Source organism: Oryctolagus cuniculus, chromosome 12, assembly GCF_051225735.1.
Source record: "Oryctolagus cuniculus isolate XC-2025 breed Fujian yellow rabbit chromosome 12, ASM5122573v1, whole genome shotgun sequence".
Lineage (NCBI taxonomy): Eukaryota > Metazoa > Chordata > Mammalia > Lagomorpha > Leporidae > Oryctolagus > Oryctolagus cuniculus.
Genome location: NC_142878.1, coordinates 74,244,534 through 74,263,924, shown reverse-complemented (window position 1 = coordinate 74,263,924; position 19,391 = coordinate 74,244,534). Strand labels below are relative to the sequence as shown.

At 54.8% G+C, this 19,391-nt stretch overlaps 1 protein-coding gene across 1 annotated transcript in view; it reads right to left on the bottom strand.

Moving 5' to 3' along the window:
• The window catches only part of GLDN (gliomedin), a 57,484-nt gene that overhangs the window by 7,733 nt on the left and 30,360 nt on the right, over positions 1–19,391 (bottom strand). Inside the window, exons 3-6 of the mRNA XM_002717725.6 lie at positions 16,222–16,239; positions 15,832–15,939; positions 3,753–3,899; positions 1,577–1,705 (exon numbers count right to left, since the gene is read on the bottom strand). Of these exons, the coding sequence (XP_002717771.4) occupies positions 1,577–1,705; positions 3,753–3,899; positions 15,832–15,939; positions 16,222–16,239 (402 nt within the window). The remainder of the gene's footprint in view (positions 1–1,576; positions 1,706–3,752; positions 3,900–15,831; positions 15,940–16,221; positions 16,240–19,391) is intronic.

Here is a 19,391-nt window from a genome sequence, read left to right as displayed (position 1 = left end):
CTCAATAAACTTTCTATAACTGTAATTGGTAAGATACATTCCCAGTAGGATGGCAACGTCTTATTCCACTCTGTGCTGTCATAACCTAACATCATAGATTGAATAATTTATTTTTTTTGAAAATTGAATTTTACTTAGAGAGAAGCTCCCAATGGCTGCAATGGCTGGGGCTGGGCCAGGCTGAAGTGAGGAGCCAAGAACACAATGCAGATGTCCCATGTGGGTAGCAGGGACCCAAATACTTGCGCCATCACCACTACTTCCCAGTGTCTGCACTAGCAGGAAGCTAGAATACGCAGCAGAGCCACGACTTGAATTCAAGCAGCCCAGTATGCGATGCAGCATCTTAAGCACTGGGCCAAATGCCTGCCAGATTGGGTGATTCATAACAGACAGCAATGTATCCATCTGGTTCATGTTCCGGGGACTGTGAAGTTCAAGACCGAGTAGCTCCATCTGGTCAGGACCTTCTTGCTCTTTCTTAACATTGCAGCGGGCATTACATGGGGAGAGAGAACAGCTGGACTCCCTCACAGGGAGCCCATTCACGAGGACAGCACCCTTGGCACCAACTCAGCTAAACCTAATTGCTGGGTCCTAACCCACTTCTTAGAGGCCCTGCCTCTCAACACTCTTGCAGCTGGGGACTAAGTTTTCAACACGTGCCTTTTGGGCAATGCATTCAAACCCCAGCAGTCAGGAAAAGGGGTACAGTGGCCTGAGCCAGGCTTTTCCAGTCCTCAGCAATCTGAGGGAGAGACAGGCTTGTGGGCAGCATCACCAGCACAGATGGCACTGTCATGGAGGGAGTGTCACTACCAGGGAAGCAGGTGGGAGGGACTGGGAGCCCACTTGGCCTGGCGATTTCTTGGGAGAGGCATCAGGAGAGGAATCATGGAGCCTCAGGACAGGAAGGAACAGGAAGGAACCCAGAGGCAGCCCGGCTCGGGGCTGTGGGAGGCCCCACACCACCATCTCCCACCTGTAGCTCCCCTGCTTGAAGACCTATGGGGCATGGGGCCTCCACAGGGGCTGCACCTGTGCTAGCATCCCTCGCCCTTGGCTTGTTGATGTGCCCCTTAATGAGTGGGCTTCATGGGGACCTTGTGCGAACAGGTGTCTTGGGTGGCAGAAGCAAGGCAGCGGGAGGGGGAGGACGTGGCTAGAGGATGACAGGGGGTGCCTTGGCCTGGAGGAGATACTGGTTGGGGGCAGGTTGGGGGAAGTTGGGGCTTCCTGGGGAAGGCCAGGCCCACTGCCTTGACAAATTCCGCAGGGTCCATGTCACCTTGTGGGTGCTGGACAGACAGGCGGCCTCTCTGTTGTCACCAGGGATGCTCTCAGGATGGTCTGAAAGGGTTTCTTGATCAGCAAAATAAGGAGACTACCTGCCTGCCCCGCCCTGTCTTTGCTAAGCGTCTCCCAGGCTGAATGAGCATGCTGCAAGGGGCAGCACTCATCTGGACAAACCCTCTTCCCTCTGCTTTAGAAAAGCTGGTCCCAAGTCCTGGGGTGCAGACCCAGAGTTGGGGGTCATGTGGTGAAGAGGTGGGTTTGCCGGGCAGGGGTTCGTGACCTGGGCACTGGCCGTTGAACAGGTTTGGCTGCCGAGGGCCTTTGGATCTTCTGCTTCCAGGGGGCCCTGGAGGCCCTGGGGGGCCTGGGGGCCCAGGTGGGCCAGCTGGGCCTGGGTCACCTTTGGCACCTGGAGAGAGGAAGCAAGAAAGAAAAAATGAAGAGCTATAAACAGAGATTGCGTTTCACCTGCAAGAAGTGAACTTGTGATCAGCTCCTGGGAGCCTCACGGAGCCTGGCCCCTCCCAGAGGAAGTAACCTCAGCACTTGTCTACACTGGGATAAGGACCAGGCACGTGCCAAAAACTGTGCCAAGTCTGACCAATCTCCCCATCATTCTTCCAAACCGCTCTGGGGGTGGGAGGAGGATCCTCTCCGGAAACCGAGTCTTAGCACGGTTCATCGATCTGCCCAGGGTCTCAGCCTGGGCAAGCACTGGGACTCGGCTCCAGGTGTGCTCACTCCACGTGCATCCTCTCTTCATGGGCGCTTGTCCCTGAGTGCTCATTCGAATCATCTAAGGAGCTCTAATAACCTTCTAGGGCCCGTACCCCACCCCTGACCAACTGCATCAAGTGTTGGGGGAGGCGGAAGGGGCTGACCATTTGCACCTTTTAAAGACCAACATGTGGTCAGGGATGAGAAGGGTGGAAGAAAGCAGGAGCTCATGTTGTTTCGGGTTCCATTCAGCTCTGTGACCTTGGGCAGGAAAATCAACCCCTCATGGAGAATCATGACCCTTGCCCTGAGAAAACCCATGAGGTCACTGCTACAAATGCTTTGGCAGCTCCGCTCCCTACACACCTGCAGGCAGACAGGCCTCTAACCGCAGGTGGCCAAGGAGGGAGCAGTGCTTGGCAAGGACTATTGTTCTGGAGCTTTCTTAAGGAGCACATTACTTGCCGGGCTCTGTTTCACTTCCTGTCCTGAGCTGAGAACGGCGAGCAGAGGTCTCTTTAGCTGCCTCTTCCCATTCAGCCTTTTCAGTCTGCCAGGAGTGGGCAGATGGGAGCCACCGGGGCTGAAGATGGCTCTCTGTCTACTTTGAAGGGGCAGAGATCTGTGGGCAGAGTGGATGTGGGCCAGCCCTCCTGCACCTCCTCTACTCCCCACAGGGGGCGCACTCTGCTCCGGCCTGGTTTCTTCAATTGGGATCCACTGGAGGATGGTTTGTCATCACGCCCCCCACCGCTCCCCGCCCCCCCCCCCCCCCCCCGCCCGGCTCTGCCCCGCCCAGGCCTCCCCCACTTGTGCAGCGGCTTAGGGGCTGTAGTATACCAGATGTGTCGATTTCCCATTGTAACACAACCTCAGCTTTTCAAACACTTAAAAACATGACACCGTCAGAACACTTTTTCAGTGTTATGCAGTTTGCTTGGCAATGCTACCTGTTTATGAAACCAAGCGTGCTAAACATCATTTGATCTACATCCTCGATGCAGTGCCTGGAAATCTGTTTTGAATGGTGAGTGGGTGCCTGATTCAGGGTCATTGCTCTGAGCACCTATAACCATCCTTGTTCCTTGTTCCTTGAGGGCAGATACTACACCTCGCTCATCTTCCTATTCATATTTCTAGTCACCAGCAAAGTCCCTGGTTCATGAATGCTGGTCTTGGGTATCCAGGGTTTACGGAGTTAATCGGATGGTTATGTCTGTAGGATGCAGTGGTCTCAGAGGACTGTGGATTCCAAATTCTCCTGCCTCTCTGTCCTCAATAATCAGCTGTCACCTCTTCTCTCCGCCAGGTGACTTTGTGGCTTGCTGCCCTACAGATGCTAACTCTCTGCAGTCTGCCCCAATTCTACGTCAAAGTCTTAGGCCCAGGGTCTGCGGTGGGCTCAGCCGTGACTTTCTGGCCAGCGTCCTCTGTGACATCTGCGGTCACTCACCTTGTTCCAGACTGTACTGCATTTCACTAAGTCTTTGGAAAAGGAAGCTTCCTTCAGCCCATTCAATCCCGCCCCAGCTTTCAGATCTGAATTAGAGGGCTTCTGTGTAGCTCTCAGCTTGGTACTGCCCTCAGGCAGTAATACAAACTGGCTTTCCTCTTTTTTTTTTTTTTTTTGAAAACACAGATTGCAAAACACCCTGCAAGCCAGATGGCCACACCAAGCCAGTGTGGGGCGTGGGTGCAGACAGACCCTGCAGGCACCCAGGGCCCCTGGGCCCTCTCACCTGCCACAAGCACGTCATTGGACGCGTCTCCCTTGTCTCCCTTGGCCCCCTTCTGTCCCGGCGGGCCCTCGTTGCCAGTCGAGCCCAGTTCACCGACGTCCCCCTTCTCTCCCTTTTCCCCGGGATTTCCTATGGCTCCAGGTAGCCCTGGGGGTGGGAGGAGAAAACAGATATTAGTCTGTTGAGCAAGAAATCCTGGTATGGCACTTTGCGATCATTGTGTTTTGCACTTCAGGGGCAAAGTAGCTGAAGAAGAAAACATGGAACCTTGCTGGGGCAGCAGGGAGCCACGCCTTCAGCAAGGAATCCTGTTTCCAGGTAGATGGCTGTGTGGGGCAGAGGAGCGAGCCCCCAGAGGGATGAGGGCCACTGAGGAAATGGGTGGGAAGGCCTGATTAGAAGGCTGGCAATGGGGAGGGCACTGTGGCTCAGTGGGTCAAAGCCTTGGTTACAGCGCCAACATCCCATATGCATGCCGGTTTGAGTCCTGGCTGCTCTACTTCTGATCCAGCTCCCTGCTAATGTGCCTGGGAAAGCGGCAGCAGATCACCCAAGTGCTTGGGCCCCTGCACCCACATGGGAGACCTGGAGGAAGTTCCTGGTTCCTGGCTTTGGCCTGGCCCAGCCCCAGTTGTTGCAGCGATTTGGGGATTGAACCAGCAGTTGGAAGACCTCTCTCTCTGTCTCTCTCTCTGTAACTCCGCCTCTCAAATAAATAAAATTAAATAAAAAAAAAAAAAAAGGCTGGCACTGTCCCCACGAAGAGTCACTGGGTCACTGGGTGGGGTCTGTTTGGTGTCGCAACAGCATGTATCACCTGCAGTACTTAAGTTTATGCCTCACAACCTGTCAGCGAGGTCGTCTGAGCACTTATCCTTCCTGGCATTTCACAGATGTCGAGACCAAGGCCTACATTGGCTAAACCTGACACTGTCAAGTGAGCCCCAAAGGGCCTCCGATTCCCTTTCCACTGCCATCACTGGGACTGTCCAGTGCAAAATACTTTCAATCGCAACAGCGAAATGTGGAAGGTTGTTTTAGCACAGCCCTCAGCAGGTATGGTAACAGTGTGAACAAAGTAAGGGGTGACACTCCTGCTTCTGTTCTTTGGGAGACTGACACCCCAAGGAGTTGCTATCCACTCATACACAGCCAGAAATCAGTCGAGGTCTAGGCAATAGCTCATGTCAGCTTTGGGCCACGGGCAGCACAGGGCCCCCTCCCTCTATCCCAACTCACTGCCTCGAAGTAGGCCCCAGTGGTACAGGGAGGGGGAACCCAAACAGAGCCTGGCAACCTCATGGAGTGGGGGGCCAAAAATCTGGGTTTGCAGATGTGGAAGTGGCTAGAATTTGCAGCACGATGTAGAAAACCCTGGAGACCTGCAGAGGGCACCCTTGAGTCTTTGATTGAAATGAACTCCACAAGGCCGAGACAAGAATTCAGACAGCTTGATAAATGTTTGTCCTTTGTTGGAGCTCACACACAGAGAGTTCTCATCCTTACCAGTCAACTTGGAGAAATCGCACAAACTAACAGGTTACTGGGCAGAGCTCTTGGAAAGTCTTGTCTTTGCAGTGGAGTTAGATTAGCCATGGGAAAAAGGCCATTATGGACCTAAAGATATTATAAAATCCCGCTTTCAGAGGCTGCGCTGCACCCACGTGGGACACCCAGAAGAAGCTCCTGGCTCCCGGCTTCAGATCAGCACAGCTCCGGCCATTGTGGCCATCTCTCTCTCTCTCTCTCTGCCTCTCTGTAACTCTGCCTTTCAAATAAATAAATAAATCTTTTTTTTTTTAATCAAGCTTTGAAAGGTTCAAACTGATCTGTAAGTGACTGCAAGAAGAAAGGCCAAGATCTGAGCCATTCAGTGTCATTTACCATGTTAACAATTTCAGCAAGAAAAACCACACGATCATTTCAACAGATGCAGAAAATTGGGATTTGATAAATTCAAACAAACAGTCCTTGCTCAGTTTTCAAAAGAGTATCTATAAAAAACCTACAGCTAGGGGCCAGCATTGTAGTGCTATTTTACAGGGTTCTTATGGACTTCAGGATATTAAAAATCAAGATTTGAGGGGCTGGTGCTGTGGTGTAGCAGGTAAAGCCACTGCCTGCAGTGCCGGCATCCCACATGGGCGCCAGTTCCAGTCCTGGCTGCTCTGCTTTGCATCCAGCTCTCTGCGTATGCACCTGGGAAAGCAGTGGAAGATGGCCCAAGAACTGGGCCTCTGTCACCTATGTAGAAGACCTGGATGGAGTTCCTGGTTCCTGGCTTCAGCCTGCCCCAGCCCTGGCTGTTGTAGCCATTCGGGAGGTGAACCAGCAGATGGAAGATTTCTCTGTCTCGCCCTGTTTGGAACACTGCCTTGCAAATAAATAAATAAATAAATTTGTTAAAAAGATGCCTTTCTCTTTCTTTCCCTGTCACTCTGCCTTCCAAAAGGGAAAAAAAATCTTAAAAAAAAAACCCTACAGCTAATAACATCCTTAACATTGAATAGCTTAATATCTAATAATGAGAATAACCCAAAGATATCTACTTTCGTTTTTAATTAAAAATTTTTTAAAAAATTCATTTATTTTGAAAGAGAGAGGGAGGGAAAGACAGACAGAGAGATCTTCCATTGGGTTGGAAGTGGAGCAGTCAGAACACGAACTGGCACCCACATGGGGTGCTGGTGTCACAAGCAGTGTCTTTATCTGTTCTGCCACAACGTCAGCCCCAAGATATTTACTTTCATCAATTTTACTTAACACTCTCCTGGGGGTCCTAGCTGGTGAGATAAAGCAAGAAAAAAAAAAAGAAAAGCCATACAGATTGGGAAGGATGAACTCAAACTGTCCTTTTTTGCATATAACATGGTTGTTTACGTAGAAAATCTGAAGGAATCTTTTTTTTTTTGGACAGGCAGAGTGGACAGTGAGAGAGAGAGACAGAGAGAAAGGTCTTCCTTTGCCGTTGGTTCACCCTCCAATGGCCGCCGCGGCCGGCGCGCTTCGGCCGGCGCACCGCGCTGATCCGATGGCAGGAGCCAGGAGCCAAGTGCTTCTCCTGGTCTCCCATGGGGTGCAGGGCCCAAGCACCTGGGCCATCCTCCACTGCACTCCCTGGCCACAGCAGAGGGCTGGCCTGGAAGAGGGGCAACCGGGACAGAATCCGGCGCCCCGACCGGGACTAGAACCCGGTGTGCCGGCGCCGCTAGGAGGAGAATTAGCCTAGTGAGCCGCGGCGCCGGCTGTGAAGGAATCTTTTAAAAGCTATCATGACTACGCAGCTGTGCTGGTACCCGGGGAGCAGATGACAGATACGGATCAATCAACAGCTCCCCGGTCTCAGGGAGTATTTGCAGACTCGGACAACAGCTTCCAGAGATGTTGCGCAGTAGAGATGTGGCTCAAAGTGGCAGAGGCCTCGGGCAGCGTAGGAAAGCCAGAGCAAGTTTCAGTGCAACCGCTGGGCTTCAGAAGACGGGACACGAAGTACAGCACCCCCAGCATGCTATGCACTTGACCCAAAGGAGAAGCTCGTGCCCTCTCTGCCCACCTAAGCACAAGGAGGGGCCATCGGGAATCCGTTGTCTGCGTTGGGACCGGACTGCAAAAGGGAACACAGCTGCCTTCCAACCTCACCCTGAAATCTCACCGTCTGACAGGGAAGACCGGGAAGTAGAGCCGGATAATGTGCGTCCTGGGATCGCTCAGATCCCCGAGAGAATCTTCTCATAAGCGGACCGCTATCTCCTGGACAGACTCTCGCCAGTGATGGCTCCCAATCCCTCCAACTTAGCTGCGTTCCCCGCTCTCCCTCTCTCCTACAGGAAACCAAGTCTATGAGCTTCTGAACGAGGCTGGCTGGTGCATCATCCCACTCCTGTGTTTCCCTGTGCTGTGGTCCCCCGCCCCCACTGTCTCCTTTGCGCCTTTTCTCCTACCGAGTCTTCGTCATGTTGTGCCAGCGAATCCCAGAGCACAGGGGAGAAATTGCCCTTTGCCCCTACACAGACCAGTCTTCAGTTGCTCTCAATGTCCACGACCCAGAGGACTTCTGACCCTTCTCTCTGCCCTGCCAGTCCCCATGCCCCTTCTTACAGTCTCTGGCTGAATGATTGCTCAGGATCCTTCTTTTACGTTCCACCAACCTGGCCAATTCCCATTCGCGGGCTGTCATCCTGTGGCACTGCCAATGTCTCCCCTGCAGATTTAAAGCCATATCTGATCACGCTCCTGCCATCCCCCACCAGCTCCTGCCAGTCCTGTTCGCTTCCAATATCATTTTCCAAGAGAGTCCAGATTGGAAGGCGCCACCTAGAGGCCGCTTAGAGCAGCCTCCCACCAATCCCACCGGGTTTCTGTGCTACTCACTTGGCTCTGCCCCAGCCCCTTCAGCCATGGGGACGTTATCACATCATGACGCATCCTGCCATACTCAAATACTCTAAACAACAGAATCTTATCATTAGCCAGCACTCTGCTATTCCCTTAAACAAATGTGCTCTCAGCACTTCCACGCACCCCGAGAGGACTAACACTCAAACTGCTCTTCCAGATTCAAGGGACCACCCTCCGGCTGTCTCAAGTAAGATGGCGGTGCGTAAACTGACTTCGGCTACTGATAGCTGTTGGGAAGTGTAGCCGACAGACGTTTGCTACATTTCAGCCAATCATACAAAACATCTGCATGAAAACCACGACACTCTGGGCCGCTGGCCTGGAAAACTCAGGTGGCCTTGTGCACCTGCGCGACGAGGCGGAGGAGGAACACGTTCTCTGCCTCCTGGGGATGTCATGGCTCCTAACGCATCCCTCACAGCAGCACGGGAAACCCACGGCTCCGAGCCACCCTCAGCCACGTAACCAGGACGTCTGGCTGCCAACCTGGGCAGTCACTTTGGAGGAGAGGCTGTAGTGGGGCCTTTCACACAAGCCATTCTTTGGTCAGTGTTTTCAATGGGCAATGTGGCACGTGCTCTGAAGGAGACAGAGGGCTGTAAAGTTGCCGTAGAGCGCAGCGCGCCAGGTGGGACCAACACCGCCTCCAGGTTTCACCCGAGCCGGAGTTAGCCGTGCCCGGGGCAATGGCACCCGCTGCTGGCCACTGCAAGCTTGGCTCCGCGCATCAGCGACAAGGAGAGCTCCTGCGCCATCAGCCAGCTTCTCCTGCCTTTCTCTGTCCCTTCCTCTTAGGCCTTTTGCTTTCTTCCTCCGAAAAGCCGCAGGTGAAATGGGAGGAGGCTTCTGCCGGAAGGCAGCCCTCCGCTGGGCAAGCACTGAAAGCTGGGGAAGACCTCTGCTCCAGGATGCCCTGGGGCTCTGAGCTGGGCCGGGCTGCGCCGTACTGCTTGGGGGCTTTCATTAAGGAAGGGTGCGGGCAGCGTGTCCCCTGCAGAGTTTGCTCTGGGCCTCTTGTGAGCAACAAGGCAGCCTCTCGTCTCTGCTGGCAGAATCGCCTTGGCCATGCACGGGCTGTGGTGTGTGTGGCGTTCTATCTTGCCCCGACCCTGGAAGGTCAGGGCTGTCAGCCGTGCCCAGTGACCCGCGTGGCATCTGGACCCTGGCATCGTCTGGCCCTGGGCTCCTGGCTGGGGTTCGAGTCTGCACACCCGGCAAGAGGAGACAGGCCGGGTTCTGCCTGCCTCACTAACTCCGGTGCTGCAAGTGGCTTCCTGCTACTTTTTCTTCCCGGGCGTCATCCACACAAAACAAACGGCTTCTCTTGCACCGAGGCTGGGGCTGTGTGTCTCCAGGCTGGGGCCCACTCCCGCGGGCTTCGCCACAGGGGCTGAGCGAGGACGTTTTATTTTTGGCAGTGCCATCTGTCTGTCGCTAAGGCAGGAGAAAGGGGGCCAGAGGGTGTCACACAGAACCCAGTCCCGAGACACATGGAAGTGGGGGGAGGAGGCTTATTTCTGCCTTTTTTAAGGATGCGATTTTTAGAGAAGGCACTGCACATCACCTCTTAGGTGACCAGGAGAGAGACGGCAGGAGAGCAAGCCGGTGTTGGATTTTGAGCCTCAGGATGTCAAACTGCACAGAACGTGCCAGGGACGCAGCCGAGAACTTGGCCGTCTCCTTCACTTGATCCAAGTCGGCGGCTTCAGATGAGGGCGGACACACCCCTTGATCCTTTCGATCTAAAACCAAGTCTCTCTTTCCCCGTGTTTACAAAGCACCACCACAGTAAAGAAGAGCAGACATAAACACAGGCTGACTAGATGCCAGGCCCTAACAGAAGCCAGCACATAATATGCATTCGCACATTCAGCCTTCCTAACAGCACTGTGAGGATGATACCAAGGTTGTTCCCGTTTCACAAAGAAGGAAACTATGGCACAGAGAGGTTAAGCAACTTGCCCGAGGGTGCACAGCTGGTCGGTTGAAGACCCAGGTCCCAAACCACGCCATTCCAGCATTGTTCTGAGGTCACACACCGAGGCCCTCGGATACTCCAGCTTCCTGGATGCACTTGTGGAGCTGCAGATCTTCAGCTGCAGCTTCCATCAGGCTAGTCTCCGTAGGAGCCCACAGCGGCTTCTAACTGCCTCTTACATCCGTGGAGCCAAAGCCCCCGGCCCTGCTTTCCTTTGGCTCCCACTCCAGCGCACCTGGGGCCCCAGCAATACCTAGGGGTGACCTCACAACCACGAGCCCAGGCCTTTCTGTTCTCTCCCTGCAATGCCCTCCCTACCTCCCCTCTACTGACTTCCAAGATGCTGCCACACCTAGCGCTATTGCCCAACCCGTCCTTGATGTAGGGTCCTAGGTGCCAGGTGTGTGCACTGGAAATCCAGCTGGTGCCTGGGAAGCGCTGCCTGCCGTGAAGTGTCCCGACTAGAACGGCCATGGCTGTGGAGTACGCATTCCTTGCCTTCCACCACCCTGCAGGCCCTTATGGACGTGCACTGTGTTCTAGTCTTCTCCATCATGCATGCATGCACTCTCCGTTCATTAATTAGGGCGCCTCTGCTGAGGCCTGGCTAAGAGCTGTGCTGGGTAATAAAATCTTCAAGCCCAGTCTCAGCCTTCAAGGACCAACACCATAGCGGTGTATTTAAAACTGGAGACCACGTAAGGGTAGTTGTAACCCAACATTCTCAGCGCACAGACGAGTACCTCATGGCCCAGTGATGGGGTGACCTGTCCGAGGCTACTGGGGCAGTCGGAACCAAGGCAGGTCTTCCTAGAACTCCCTCCACTGTTCCTCTCCGCCTTGGTCAGTCTGCCTGATGGACAGGTTATTCCTCACTGATGGCCCGCAGACTTCTAGGAAAGGTTGGAGCTCTCCCGGCCTCCCCATGAGACAGCACTGGGGTTGAGGCTGGAGGCTGTTTCAAGCCCTATCTCCTCCATCGACTGCACCAGCTCTGCAGCCCCACCTTCCTGCTTGCTTCTGCCCCGTGGTACCTCCAATAACCCTATTCTCACCACTTAGGCTCACGCCCCTTGGGCCCCTTGAGCGTGGCAGTTGAGTGTTGTTGGGGTTAGGAGCAGGGCCCAGGAGTCAGAGGGACCTGGATTCAAGTCCTGCTTCCCTATTTACTTGCCCTTTGATGTGTGACACACCAGGGTCATCCACTCACCAACGAATGCACTGAGTTCCCTCGCTGGGCATCTCAGGCACTGGAGGTGAGACCTGCGCTCCTAGGGACATCACATTCTACTCGGGGATGCCAGCCCCAGCACACCCACAGCCAACCCGGGAGGCACTTTCAGAGAGGGACACATGTTTTGAAAGAGATTTCTTCATCTGTTACAAACACAGCTAACAAAGCCTCTCCGTCTCAGGGGTTACCATGAGGCCCGGATGAGCTCAGTGTGCGGCGGGACCTCTAGCAGAGCGCCCAGCAGCCCCTGGGAGCTGTCTGCCATTGTTTAGGGGAGTGTCGCCAGAGGGCACGTCCCACCCCCTGTCCCTTTCTCCCCTTTTTGGAAACAGCACTTGTTGTTCTCTCTTTCTGGAATGTACTCCCACACCCCCCCTTCCCCACTGCAGCAAACCAAAGGTCCTTTAACCATCAGCTGACACACCGGCCCTGCCTTCTCCCTAAGACCCTGCGGGGCCCCGGGGGCACTCCAGCGAGACCCAGAGAGGCTCTGGAAGGGCTTGGTGGTCTTGGTGTGTGCTGTGCCCTCGCCCAGGGCTCCCCTGTCCTTGACTCTCACCCTCCAGCTCTGACCTAGGAGGCGATCTCCCCGGCCCGCACTGTTATCTCGGAGCACCCCAGCCTTTCCCGCGCACAGCGGTCTCAGGTGGTGCTGTAGGTGTAGCTCGCTGTTGACGGTTCAGGCTGGCTCCCCACCCGCACTGGAAACCTGCTCAGGAAGTGTTTGCTCATGATCACGCCCACCCTCTCCCGGCATTCCTGCAGTGGCTCAGTCCTCCGCTCGGCCTCCTTGGCCAGCTCGTTTCCTTCGGCTGGGTCATTAGACCTTGGAGCGTCTCTGGGCTCCACAGAGCCTCTCCTCTCCAGTCACTCCCTGTCCCTAAGAGATGGCAAACATTGCCGGATGCCTTGATAACTCCCTTGTGTGCACCTTGAAGCCCTAAGGTCAACTCTGATTGCAGATCCGTATCTTCAGGGTCCTTGACATACTTCCCCAGGCATCCCAAGGCATGTCAAAGCCAGCACATCTCAGGCTGGGCCCGCAGTTGGGGGAACAGGGCTCCCCAACTCAGGGAGGACCAGTTCACCCAGCCAGCAAGGCAGGACATCGCCTTGGCGTCAGTGCTGGTGCCTCCCCACTCCCTCACTCCTGACATCACCACCATCAGGAGCTGCTGACCTCAACTGTAAGTAGCACTCAGCTCTACCAGTCTTCCCACAGCCACCCGCCAGTCTTTCCACCTGCACCAACAGGTGCCATCTGCACGCTCTCCCTGCCCTGACTCCCACTCTCGTGTGCTACTTCCAATGTGCTCTCCACACAGCAGCAGCCACCGTAGTATTTAGAAAGATCCGATCCTGTCACTCACTGTGCTAGAATAGACCAATTCCCTGCTGTGGCCCTGCACCTGGTTCCTTCTTGCTCTGCAGGCAATCCCTCCAGGGGCTCAGAAGTGGGGGCGGGGGGGGGGGGCGGAGAAGCAAGGCCACAGGGCCTGTGGCAGGGCTCTGGCAGGGTGGCCCTTGCTCTGGAGCCTGGGCTGGCCCAGGGCTGATCTGCTTCCAGCAACCCCTTTCCATAAAGCCAGGCTCTCCAGATAACCCTGTCTTTATTTATTTATTTATTTATTTATTTTGACAGGAAGAGTTAGAGAGAGACAGAGAGAAAGATCTTCCTTTTCCATTGGTTCACCCCCCAAATGGCCGCTACGGCTGGCGTGCTGTGCTGATCCGAAGCCAAGAGCCAGGTGCTTCCTCCTGGTCTCCCATGCAGGTGCAGGGCCCAAGGACTTGGGCCATCCTCCACCGCCTTCCCAGGCCACAGCAGAGAACTGGACTGGAAGAGGAGCAACCGGGACAGAAACCAGGACTAGAACCCAGGATGCTGGCGTTGCAGGCAGAGGATTAGCCTATTGAGCCGTGGCGCCAGCCTCAGATAACCCTGTCTTAGATTTGAGATGACCTAAATTTAATTACAAGGAGAGAAGCAGGGCAGAGATAAAAAAGGTGGTTAAGGTTGAAAGCTTGACTGAAATCCTATCGGCCCAGCTCCCTATTACTGCATCTGGGAAGGCAGTAGAAGACGGCCCAAGTGCTGGGGCCCCTGCCATCCACAGAGGAGACCTGGATGGAGTTCTAGGCTCCTGGCTCTGGCCTGATCCAGCTCCAGCCATTGTGGCCATGTGGGGAGTAGACCACTGGATGGGAGATCTCTCTATTTCCCTCTCTGTAATTCTGCCTTTCAAATAAATAAGTAAATCTTTAACAACAAAAGCAATGAATTCTTCTGTATGGCCCTCCTGTCCCAAAGCCCTCCTCTTCCCTCATGTAACCCCTGCCCCCACATCGACAGCCAAGGTAGACTCAGTATAAACAGCTTAGCCCTTCCTTCCCTAAACGTTCACTACAGAAAAATGGTCTCAGCCCAGTAAGTCCTTTTCTTTCAGCAGCCCTCCATCTCAAGGGTTGGCTTTGACATCATTCAACCAGCACGGGGTTAGCGGGGCCCTCAGTGACTCACGTTCCATCCCCAGCTCCAGTGAGGCATCTGAGGCCAACGCTGCCCACCCTAGGAGGCCTTCCCAGAAACAGAGCCCCACTGACAAACAGACCCCAGTACCTTTGCACTGCCTTGCTCCAAGCCTCTCCCTTCCCTCCTACAGCCCCCCTCAGCATGGCTGCTGGGCTCCCCCTCACCAGTAGAGTAGGGCTTGGCCCTGTGCCACAAAAATCCTCCCCACCTTGCTCCGAGTACAAATCACTGTTCTTTTTTTTTTTAAATTTTTTTTTTTGACAGGCAGAGTGGACAGTGAGAGAGAGAGACAGAGAGAAAGGTCGGACAGTGAGAGAGAGAAACAGAGAGAAAGGTCTTCCATTGCCTTGGTTCACCCTCCAATGGCCACCGCGGCCGGTGCACCGCACTGATCCGATGGCAGGAGCCAGGTACTTATCCTGGTCTCCCTTGGGGAGCAGGGCCCAAGCACCTGGGCCATCCTCCACTGCACTCCCTGGCCACAGCAGAGAGCTGGCCTGGAAGAGGGGCAACCGGGACAGAATCTGGCGCCCCGACTGGGACTAGAACCCGGTGTGCTGGTGCCGCAAGGCGGAGCATTAGCCTAGTGAGCCACGGCGCTGGCCAGCAAATCACTGTGCTTAAGCTGTCCAGGGCGACCCGGTGGGGCCGTGCTGCCCCTCTGCTCTCAGTTCCCCACCTTCACTCCTCCTCTCTGCCCGCCTGCCCTGGCCGTGCAGCAGGCCCACTTCTCCACCCTCCCCACTGCAATGAGAACTTCACCAAGGTGCTGGGACCCAGCGAACGGCGCCCCCACCCCCAGAGTAGCACCTTGTGGCCCACTGAGCAGTACAATCAAAAGGAAACTGAAGGCATTAGAGGCGGGCTCAGAATCGGGGTCCCCCTAAGGCCATGAAGCTTCTGGCCGCCCAGGCACAGGCTGCATCGCTCTGGAGAATTGTCTTTGTTACAGGGGACTGCAGATGACCCACCTGGAGGGACTCCTGGGGCTGGTTCAAATTCCAGTGGTTATCTTGGTATGAGCTAATCTGTTTCCTGCACCAGCCACTCTCCCCAGGCATCTTGCACAAGCCCTCAACATTGTCTCCATTCCCTGTCTCCTCCTCCCCTATGGAAAAGGAGGGGACAGAAGCTTGTGGACGGTGCGGGTGCGGGGACACCACCTGGGCTGTGGCCTGGGCACGGCCTTTCTCCTGCTTGGACTGTCTTTGTTTATCCCAGCAAAGTTGTGCGGGTGGAGGAGAGATTTCCATTCGTCCCTGCTCTGGGAACACAAACAGGAAAGCTGTGCCTGGTGGCATAGGGACTTGCAACTAAAAGTCATCTCTTCCTGCCCTTAGCAGTGGCCCTGACTGGCTAAGAGCAGGGCTTTCCTAGAAGGGCCCCCGAGGGGTCTCTCACCACGCAGGTGCCACGTTCTTTGGGTGAGGTTGCTTGGGGCTTCTCTGTGTAACCCTGCCCCTCTCATGGCCTTTCTGTTTCGACACTGGGAGCTGTTCCTGCAGCCAGCGACACCTTCCCAGGGCTGACATTAGCCGCTGAACTTCAACCAGGCTAGGACTCGCTGGGGAGGAGCAGGCGAGAGTGGGCAAGGCAGGTGCTGAACCTTGAGAGAACGTGGGGCTTCGGCAGTGACGGCTGCCCAGGGCCCATCAGGGCTTCCCAGGGCTGCCTGCTCCTGCTCTCCCACCTCTCCACCTGCATCAGAGCGAGCAGAGCTGGAAATCTGTTCCCAGCGAGACAGATTTTCCGGCGTCACGTACACATTCGTCAGGGATGGGCTGAAAAGTACGCCCTTGGTGAGCCAGGACGGCCTGGCTCCCAGGCAAGCCTGGAGAAGCAGCAGCTCACTCCGCTGTGCCCCGCTGTAGCCCATCCCACATGAAGCCACTGAGACAAGCCACAAAGAAGCTAATTAGAAGAGCTGCCAAAATACCCATTTTCCCTCTTTTCCCGTTGGCTCCTTTTTCTCCTTTTGGGCCCTGGGGGCCAGGCTGTCCATCAGATCCGTTGTGCCCTGGTAAGCCACCGATTCCCGGAGGTCCTGCAGCAAGACACGGGACAGGAACATTTTAGAAACATCCGCACCTGTGCCTTTTCTGCACCCTCTTCTGCATCTTCCCTCCTTCTCTGGAAGCAGAGATGGGGATGGGATGGTGATGACAGGCTCTCAAGTGAGAGGAGCCGAGAGAGAGAAAAGGACGTAGCCAGGGCTGCCAACACACCCCTCCTCTCTTCCTCCCCTTCCCCTGTCCCTGCAGTGGAATCCTAGGGACCCAGCCACCTAAAGCCTCCCCTTGAAGTAGGAAAGTCCAGGGGCTCTTACCTGGGGGGCCGGGAGGTCCTACAACAGAAAAAGAAATGCAGATGATAAACCACAGCGGAATAGAGAAGCCAGCACCGCAGCCACCGAAGAGCACCCTCCCCCTTCCGAATGCCCCAGTCACCCGCTGACCCTGAGAAACCGATCCCGGGCCTTTTATCTAGAACTCATTATATCAGCCCCAAAGACCCTGAACAACAAACTGGCAGAGACTCATATGCCAAGCAAACCACTTTGGCGTTAGCTTCAATGCACCGAGAATAGCTACTGAGCTGGCTTCACCATAGATGCATCTATTAATCATCTCTCGAGCCATCAATCTAATCAGTGCCAATGAATGCAAGACAAGGCCCTGGTGCAGCCCGGGCACAGGGGTGTCAGCCCAGGACAGTGCTGTCCAGCCCGCTGAGGGGAACTGTTGATGCTGGCTCGGGGAATCTCTGCTGTTGCTTGAAGCAGCCAAGGAAAGCTGCGAGCTCAGGTCGGGTAACAGATACCTCCCCTTAGTGGGTCAGTCCCCGGGAAGCTAAGAGGATAGATGAATCATTTACAGACAGCCTAGCAAAAGGACTGTGCTTCTGCAGAGGCGTGTCCTACTGTGGACCATTCTGCTTGAGCACTCAGACAAGTTAACGAGATTGTAACCTGAGCAACTGAGTTTCTTCCATTTCTCCAGCCCACAGCCTGGCTCCCTGAGCCCCTGGCGGAAGCAGAACTATCTAGAAGATTCACCCAAACTCCATTGCACTTAGTGGAATGAGAGATAAGCGTTCGCTGGGTGAGGCCACTGAGGTTTTGTGGTTTGGTCGGCACCAAAGTTTGGCCTAACTCATCTTGACAGATACTCCCTCTAACAATAATGTTTAATACCTTTTCCCTGCCCCTCCCCCACACCCTGGCTTTTCTTCTCAAGTAAGCTCTAGTGGGCTTCTACTACTAGCAGCCAGAAGAGTCTTAATTCAGATAGGAAATACAGGCTCCGCAGCTGTGGGGTGGAAGTGATAGAGACAAGCATGAGGGCACTGGCCAGTGGCCAACGTAGCAGGCCCCTGAGCACCGGGCTCTTCCCACAGTGGCCATGCAGAATCAAGGGGAAGCGACTCACCCCCGAGGACCTCCAGTCTCCCCCCTCTCTCCCCCGGAGCCTCCCTTGTGACCCACGGATGCTGTTGAATGGGCACTCTCGAAACCAAGGCACCTGCTTAGCCCAGCAGCGACCAGGGAGGCAGAGGCTACGCATTTCCCAAATTCTTCTGATGGAAGAAACGAGGAAGCCAAACCAAGCCAAATGCGACACTTGGGAAAGCCAGGCCTGGCTCTGCTGTCTTAGACTGAGCTAGCGAACGATGCAGCTCCATAAACTCGAGGCTGCCAGTCTGGAGGTCTGGTCCTGACTCTTCTTCTCCCCCTCCTCCTCCTCCTCCCCCCTAGCCAGGACTTGGCCTTCACGCCAACACCAGCTTCAGGGCTAGACAGGGGCTCAGGCCCAAAGGCGCGTGGTGCCCCCTCCTTTCCTACGAGAGTTAGGCGTGCTCTGTAAGATGACCTGAGCAGCTCTCACGCTTGGAGGCTGATTCTCCCAACACTAAAGCAATCAGCTAGCTTTGGTGGGTGCCTTTAGCTGAGCAGAAACACAATCAGCCCCCAGAGCGGTTTCTACGTGTGGCCGCCGTGTTTATTTCCCAGTGTCGCACTGGCTGCAGCTTTGTGGCCTCAGCCCTACCCCCTGTGCACTGGTACACCTGGCACAGGGCCAACCACCAGCTGTTGGGCTAGTGGCAGGCACCTGACTTGGAAAGGCATCTTTGCTCACACATCCCCAGTACACTGCAGCTTCAGCTCAGTCCCATTCACTGGGGGATTTCAACTTCAAACAATAACCATGGGAGCCTTAAGAAATGACAAAAGGGGTGGCAGACAGGTTTTCTTTCAGGTGCCCACTCCAAGCAATGAGTCATGGCTTTCTGGAAGACTAGAGAAGAATGCCACGAGGCCAGGCTCCGCAGTAACTGGGATCCACATGAAGTTGGCCTGTGCAGGGTGTTAGGAAACTGGTGCAGTTTTAGCCAGGTGGCCGGCCACAAGGCCCAGCTACCTGAGCCAGGCTCCACCCCCATCCTAATGGGATTCACTGCTCCTGCTTCCCTGCCCGCCCTCAGGCAAAGGTTTAAAGGGCCTGTTCCTGAACACGTGCTCTCTTGGTCCTTCTCTCCTGCACTCTCTTGGCTCCTCTCCTCCTCTTGTCTCTCTTCTCCCTCTCTGTCTCTCTCTCTTACAGTCTCCTTCTCTCTTTTTCCTTCACCGCCCCTTCACTCCAGTCTGTAAGGTGTTCCCCAATAAACCCTTTCCCTTACTCCGGTGTCTGGTGTGTTTTGCGATGGCTAACATTAATATATAACACAGGGGGTGTGGGGGGTGTTGACAAAGTGCCATCCCTGGGCTGGGGGCACTTGGCCGTGAGGACCTGAAGTGCCTTGGCCCTAACATACATGTTCAGCCAGTGCTGTTTAGACATTTTCCATCAGGGACAGGAATGGAATTTTGCTGGCATAGCTGGAGTAGCCTTAAGTTACACACTCTTTTACACTCAAGTTACATGCATCTGAACCCAGCATAAAGCTACGTCTTGCTTTAGGGCACCAGCCCCCAGGCAACCTGCCTTTCAGCACCCTCTTGGGCCCCAGCCAAGACCCTCTGCCCAAAGCAGCCCAGTGCAATCCGGGCTCCCTGGCTCCAGGGCTTCGTAACTCATACTTTTCACACCTAAGTTTTAATCGAAGAGCTTTCTGCGCAAAAGGAGACCTAATTTCAAGGGAGAAAGTGCTGGCTTTTGACAAGCATTTGCAGGTGCCGAAGAATCACCTACTCAACCCATTTCCAGCGCGGAGGGGACCCGCGCTCCCCATCGCTCTCCTCTAAGTGGTCTCGATGGCTCTCAGGGCTGTCACTATAAAACTCAGAAAGGAAGATGCTTTTCCTGTGCCTCTCGACAAGGCTTTTGTGCCTGCAATTCCATCCATTTTAGCATTTCTCTAGCACTCCTCGCTGTCACACGTGGGGACTCTGAAAGGGGACTTCCACAGATGGAAGAAAGGTGCTTAAGTCTCAAGGGTTTCAGAATAAAGGACCGAGCTGTTCTGAAGATATTGAATTTCCCGTGAGGGCCCAAGTGT